Raw genomic sequence first — 6,809 nt, 5'->3', positions numbered from 1 at the left:
CAGTCATATAGAGCAGGCACGTTCAACAGGTAGATCATGATCTATCAGTAGATCACTGGACGTCTGTGGTAGATCACGACATTTTTGCCCTTCACCCCAAAAAAGGGGGTAGATCACTGCCAGTTTTTAACTCTTGAGTAGATCGCAGTCTCTTGGGAGTTGGCCACCCCTGATATAGAGGAATATATTCCTTTTGTCTTTGGGGATATTGTTGGTTATTAAGCCTAACAGATATGCTTCTGGCTTTTTGAGAATTGTACTCTTAAATATTCTTTTCAGCTCTTCATGTATTATATTCCAAAATTGTTTAATCGCCTTACACCCCCACCACATATGGTACATTGTTCCCACCTCAGCATTACATCTCCAGCAAAAGGTTTGAATGTTTTTTTATAGATCTTTGCCAATTTTACTGGGGTGAGGTACCAGCGATAACACATTTTCATTCTATTTTCTTTTATCAAATAACAAGCCGTAAAATTTATGTCAACACTCCATAATTTTTCCCACCTATCTAAATGTTTTGTCCTGCCCAGATCTTGTGACCACTTTATCGTTGTTTCTTTTATTACTTCGTCTTTTAGTTCCCATTCAAGGAGTAGGTTGTACATTTTCGATATAATTTTTTTATTTGATTGCAATAGTTCACTTTGCAGTTTAGAAGTTTTCGGTTCAAAACCTGTTTTTTTTATCTTGGTTAATTAAGATTTTTTTTGGGGGGGTGAATTTCCTCCAGCTGCTTATGTCGCCTTGCCTCCCCTCAGGCTGGTCCTGCCAAGCCACGCCCCTTATGCCCTGTCTCGGCCAATCAACGCGAAGTAAGGGGGAGGGGAGGGGCGAGCACTCGCATTCGTGAGAGTTTTGGCCACCTGTGCCAATCCAGGTGAGCCATTGTGAAAGGAGGCGGGGAGAAGACAATAGGTTGTGAAGGGGGGCGGTGGAATGTGGGTAGAGGCAGGGCGGGGTTTAGTGGCGAGTGGTCCAGCCCACTGGGCGGGGCAAGGCAGAGCTGGGAGGAGCCTCTAGCTTGACTGTTTTCATTCTGGCCAGCCAAATACCCAAAGGGGAAACTCCCAAGCAGTACCCAAGCTCCCAATAGATTTAGGAATGAGGACTAGAATTTCAATAGAAACACAACCCATCACTCCACATTAAGGAGGACTGAGAACTAATACAAGGTTGTTACTTATAAGGACCAGCGCTCTCTGCCCAGCCCAGAGGAGGAGGCGGGAGCCGTCAATGTTTGTTCTGACAGCGTGGAGGCGGCTGGAGATGCAAAGCAGGTAGGGTGCGGTTTGAGTTCGGATTCTGAGGTTCCCAGCACTTCTCGTAGGGCAATTGTAGTGGCTTGGAAGGGCAGGAGATAAACACAAATACAGTCAAGTGGTGATACAAGTGAATGAGTGGTTTATCCAGTCATTTAAAAAAAAAAAAAAGATATTTCTCTTAGGTTGCTTTTGGTTCAGTATTTATCTTGTAAGTTATCTGTTTGCATGCGTTTCCAAGGAGGAGTACCCCTCCTGCGGGCCGGGGACCCCACAGCAGCCCTCCATCGCCAATCAAAGCATGGAAGTGCAAAAAAAAGAAGAAATCTCTTCGATGGTCAGATGAGCAGGACCAGCACTCTGCCCAGCCTAGAGAAGGAGGCGGGAGCCATCAATGTTTGCTCTGACAGCATGGAGGCTGCTGGAGATGCGAAACAGGTAGGGTGCGATGGGAGTTCGGATTCTGGGAGGTGCCCAGCAGGACTCATAGCGCAATGGCATTGAAGGGCAGGAGGTCTCACGTTTGATTCCCCAGGATCTCTAGTTAAAGGGATCAGGAAAGGACTCTCTTAAGAGCCACGGCCAATCAGAGTAGGCATAGCTGGTCTAGATGGACAATAGGTGTTGACCTAGAACAAGGCGCCTACGTATGTACATATGTGTTGCAGCAGAGTGCCGGTCACTAATCACAAAGTTCAAAGATGGAGTTTACAAAAACATGATCTCCACAGACCTGTGGAGTGTCAGGCCTAATGAGCAGAGCAGCTTATTCCTCCGTCTTACTCCGTTAAAATCAGCTGCCGAGGCTGAAAGTCCACTGCCCCCCAGAGCTTTTTCTCAAGCAATCAGAGACTGTACCTGCGTGCAGTCAACCTCTGCTCTGCCCTTTTCATGCCTCTCTTTATTCTGGGAGACAGGAGGGAGGCAAGCTTGTCGTAGCATGAGGGGGAGACAATGCATGATGGGTGAAGGGTGGGCTGGTGGGCGCTGGCTACTTCCCTCAAGGAGGCAGGGATGAGTGCAGGGTGGGTGGGCAATGCCGATCCTGCCTTCTCCCTCTCTCTCCCTTCACCCCTGCAGAGGCAATGCTGTTGCTGGTCTTGGTCCTACCTTCCCTTGTCAGAGACCCAGCTCCTTCTTACCTCCATCTTCTTTCTCCTCCCCAGCACATCTCTCTCTCTCCAAACCAGCTGGGGTGGGGAGCTCTTTCGTGCCTGGCTTTGGAGTCATTGTCTTTCTGGCTATTGAGAAACGTGCTGTGCTTGGGCTGCCGTGGGCCCGCGATCAACCAAGATCAACCCTCTGATCGACTGATCAATCAGGATTGGTGGGTTGGACGTGTCTGATACAGAAATTACAGTTTGGGTAACAAACGCCTTTTAAAAAACAGGAGGAGGAGCATCCTTCAAAGACGGTGCCTGGAGTGAGAGGCCCGTTAGGCCAGGTGTGATTTCCTTGCACATCAGTGGGAATGTGCCCAGTTGAGGGTCCCACACTTTAAAGAAGGATAGGGAGAAACTGGAATGGGTGGGGAACAATCCGACGAGGAAAGGTCGGAAGGGAGAGGATATGTTAACCTGACCTGGGTAAAAGATGCCCGCTTGCAGGCAGAAGTTCCCTCCGCTCTTCCTAGCGCTGCTCAGAGCTTTTTCCTCTTCCTCCGCAGTTCCCCGAAATAGATATTGGCGACTCTGAGGTTGTGTGCAGGAGGACCCCAAATGAGAAGAATCCCCTCGCCCCCCAGAGAGACGCAGGCCCGGACAGCCCCCTGAGCTTAGACTACGAAGCCTACGAGAGCAACACCTTGGGGGGCTCTGGACACCTCAAGGGGGTACGTGGCAAGTCTCTGGTGGCCAATATCCAGTTGAAATATCTGGTTATACAATGTGAGAAAAATGAGGCTGGACTAGGCAGATCTTTCCCATGAGTTATTTAGGAAATAGAGATCCTCTGAGGACATCTTGGCCTGCTCTGTCCTTCAGACTTCTTCACGTTGCTATTTTTGCTTTGTTTTTGTCCCACAGCTTCAGGATAAGGAAGAGGGGTCCTTCCAGGAGCGACCTGGCATTACCCCAGAAGATATTAGCAGACAGATGATAATAATTCGGCCAGGGATGCTCTGGAGGGGCTGTGACTTCCACACAGAAGAACACCTGCAGCCAAGAGTGAATAACGCCAGAAGTGCATAGGGATTCAGTCCTAGGAACTGCCTACCGCTAGAAGTGGTGAGTGGGCAGGCTTGGGTGGCCTTAAAAGGGGCGGAAGACACTCATAAGTTGGAGGCGGTGGGCCCTTAACTAGGGTTGCTATATTTCAGGAAGGGAAAAAAACGGACACACATGCCAATGGTGCCCCTAGTCTGGAATCCTGTTCTCACTGTGTCCAGCCAGATGCCCAAAGGGGGAACTCCCAAGCAGGATCCAAGCTCCCAATACGTTTAGGAATAAGGACTGAAATTTAAATAGAAACACAACCCATCGCTCCACGTTAAGGAGGACTGAGAACTAATACAAAGTTGTTACTTATTAGATCAAAAAAAGGAGAATGATTTCATTTCTTGCTTAACAATTATGGTTTCCACCCATCCACAAATAAATACAGAGATGTGGTTGTGCATGCCCCAATCTCCCAGGGTTCCAGGTGCTTACGTAGGTTCGGTTTCTTTGGACTGAAGGTCAGCGGAGACTGTGGTGTCTTCAGGGTACATGGTTTTATTTGCACAAGTACAACCTGAACCCTCTGGGTGCCTCCAGGACAAAGAGGGTGGGGGCCTCAGGCTGGGCAGGAAGAGTATCCCTCTCGCAGAGGGGGAGGGACCCCACAACAGCCCTCTGTCGCCTCTGCCACCGGCCAATGGGAGCAGGAGGTGTCCCCAGAAGAGGAAGCATGGAGGGGACTCAGAGAAGGAACATGAGCAGGCAACAGCAGTGGAGCTGCAGCCGTGGCTGCAAAACCAGTGCTCTCTGCCCCCCAGCCCAGAGGAGGAGGCAGGAGCCCTCAATGTGTGCTGCAATATCAAGGAGGCAATGGTAATGGCTTGGAAGGGCGGGAGGTAAACAAAAATACAGGCTCTTGGTGATACAATTGAGTGAGTGGTTTTTTAAAAAAAAGATATTTCTCTTAGGTTGCTTTTGGTTCAGTATTTATTTTGTAAGTTGTCTGTTTGTAGGTGTTTCCAGGTGGACAGGAAGATTACCCTCCTGCAGATGGGCAGGGACCTCACGGCAGCCCTCCGCCACCAGTGGCCAATGTGAGCAAGAAGCGTACCCAGAAGAGGAAGCACCAAGGATGCTCAGAGAAGGAGAAGGCCGCACTAAGGGAACTGAAGTCACAGCTGCAGAACCAGCTCTCTCTGCCCAGCCTAGAGAAGGAGGCGGGAGCCATCAATGTTTGCTCTGACAGCATGGAGGCTGCTGGAGATGCGAAACAGGTGGGGTGTGATGGGAGTTCGGATTCTGGGAGGTGCCCAGCAGGTCTCATAGCGCAATGGCATTGAAGGGCAGGAGGTCTCACGTTTGATTCCCCAGTGTCTCTGGTTAAAGGGATCAGGAAAGGACTCTCTTAACTTCAGACCCTGGAGAGCCACGGCCAATCAGAGTAGGCATAGCTGGTCTAGATGGACAATAGGTGTTGACCTAGAACAAGGCACCTACGTATGTACATATGTGTTGCAGCAGAGTGCCGGTTAGTAACCACACAGTTCAAAGACGGAGTTAACTCTTTATTAGCAAAAACACGATCTCCACAGACCTGTGGAGTATCAGGCCTAGAGCAGCTTATTCCTCCGTCTTACTCCGTTAAAATCAGCTGCCGAGGCTTTTTCTCAAGCAATCGGAGACTGCACCTGTGTGCAGTCAACCTCTACTCTGCCCTTTTCATGCCTCTCCTTATTCTGGGAGACTGGAGGGAGGCAAGCTTGTTGCAGCATGAGGGGGAGACAATCGTGAGTCTTCCCCAGCCGGACTCATCTCTGCCTCTTGGCCTCCCTCATCCCACTCTCCTGCTGCAGCGTCTGCCCCTATTGTGGATTTCTCTCTGCCACTGACTCTCCCAGTTTACTAAGCCCTGTTACCCCTCCAGCTTAAGACACCTCCTCTTCCCAGTCTTCTCCCACTGACCGCTGACTGTCATCCAACCCCCACTCCCTGGGCTCTGATCTTTCTACTTTTCAGCATTCCCCAGCTGGTCCCCCCCATTAATTAATTAATTAATTAATTAATTAATTAGTAATAATCATGGCGGTTTCCCAGAATCTGGATGTGACTTGTTTGCTTTTCTCACAGATCGGGCTAGAGATGTAAAGCGGAATAAAGAGTCCCCAGCGGGAGCCATCTGCTCGGAGTCGCACCTCAGTCAAGGAGACTCCCGGCACCCCATCAGAGCCTCACACAACCCCTCACACCTCGGTCTCTGTTCCCTCGTCTCCTGGGTCCAGAAGGTCTTCAGGAAAGCACCACTGCCATTGGCATCGGTGCAACCCAGCCAGCAGCAGGGTGCAAATGGGGAGCAGGCCTCTGGCCAGGTGGCTGAGACAGTGGATTGGCCAGCACCGCAGTCGCGTCCACCCACAGCAAATGTGTCCCCGGCATGTCGTGCTTCCAGGAGGAACTGGCCGGCCTGTATATCAAAAAAGGAGATAGAAGCAGCAGCAACATCACCACCCAGGAACCTGCAGAAAGAGGTTGTGACGCACGATCGGTCACGCATGGGTTTTCATTGTTTAATGTAGAAATTACCCTATTGGCCCGAATATAAGCCACACTTCCCCCCCAAATTCTGCCCGGGAAAAGTTAAAAGTGCGGCTTATATTTGCAACCTTACAAAAATTGGCCTTGCCTTCTAAGCCCGGAATGGAGAGCACTCTATCACCCTGCCCAGGATGCTGCCACAAGGGCCGTTGGGGGTGCAGGACAATGGCACCCCTCCCGACCGCGCCTCTCAAGCCACTGAAAGAAGGGGGAGGGTAGCCGACCAATACCGGCAAATACAATACAGCCTTTTTAAAAACAGGAGGGGCCTTTACTGAGGTGCAACTCCGAGCAGATGACCTCCACTATGGACTCTTTCCCCCGCTTTCTGGCTCTCTATATAATTATTTAATTAAGTTTTTGAAAGAATTTATATATATGAAACAAAACCATATCAAACATTAAAATACAGAGGGGGTGAACTGCACCACCTTGCCCCTTCTTTTCGGCAGCTTGGGAGCCGCGGATGGGACGGGGACCATAGCTGTCTGTTGGTAACAAATGCCTTTTAAAAAACAGAGGAGAAGCTGCATGCTTCAAAGACGGTGCCTGGAATGAGAGGCCTGTTAGGCCAGGTGTGATTTCCTTAAACTTCAGTGGGAATGTGCCCAGTTTAGGCTGCCACACTTTAAAGGAGGATAGGGACACACTGGAACTGGTGGGGCACAGTCTAGGTTGGAAGGGAGTGGACATGTTTAGCCTGTCCCGGTAAAAGATGCCCCGCTTGCAGACAGAAGTCCTCTGCCCAACCCACCCCCAACGTTAATATAAGGCTGCCAGGGTGCCCAGTTGATGG

The 6,809-nt window shown here is 50.2% G+C and overlaps 1 protein-coding gene across 2 annotated transcripts; it reads left to right on the top strand.

Annotated features, from left to right (window-relative positions):
• Nucleotides 1-84: 84 nt before the first annotated feature.
• On the top strand, nt 85-6,266 carry LOC308577707 (uncharacterized protein). 2 transcript variants are annotated; one of them, XM_081178126.1, is made up of 5 exons: nt 85-1,703; nt 2,932-3,096; nt 3,290-3,490; nt 4,445-4,695; nt 5,549-6,266. In XM_081178126.1, exons 1-3 carry the CDS (start codon nt 1,494-1,496, stop codon nt 3,452-3,454), a joined length of 540 nt encoding a protein of 179 aa, XP_081034252.1. In that variant the 5' UTR covers nt 85-1,493; the 3' UTR covers nt 3,455-3,490; nt 4,445-4,695; nt 5,549-6,266. The 2 variants fall into 2 exon arrangements, with proteins under 2 accessions (XP_081034252.1, XP_081034253.1); XM_081178127.1 differs by lacking the exon at nt 3,290-3,490.
• The last annotated feature ends 543 nt before the right edge of the window (nt 6,267-6,809 follow it).

This window comes from Podarcis bocagei, assembly GCF_964188305.1.
Source record: "Podarcis bocagei genome assembly, chromosome: 18".
NCBI lineage: Eukaryota > Metazoa > Chordata > Lepidosauria > Squamata > Lacertidae > Podarcis > Podarcis bocagei.
The sequence above is the reverse complement of the archived record's forward strand: the minus strand, read 5'-3'. Positions and strand labels throughout refer to the sequence as shown.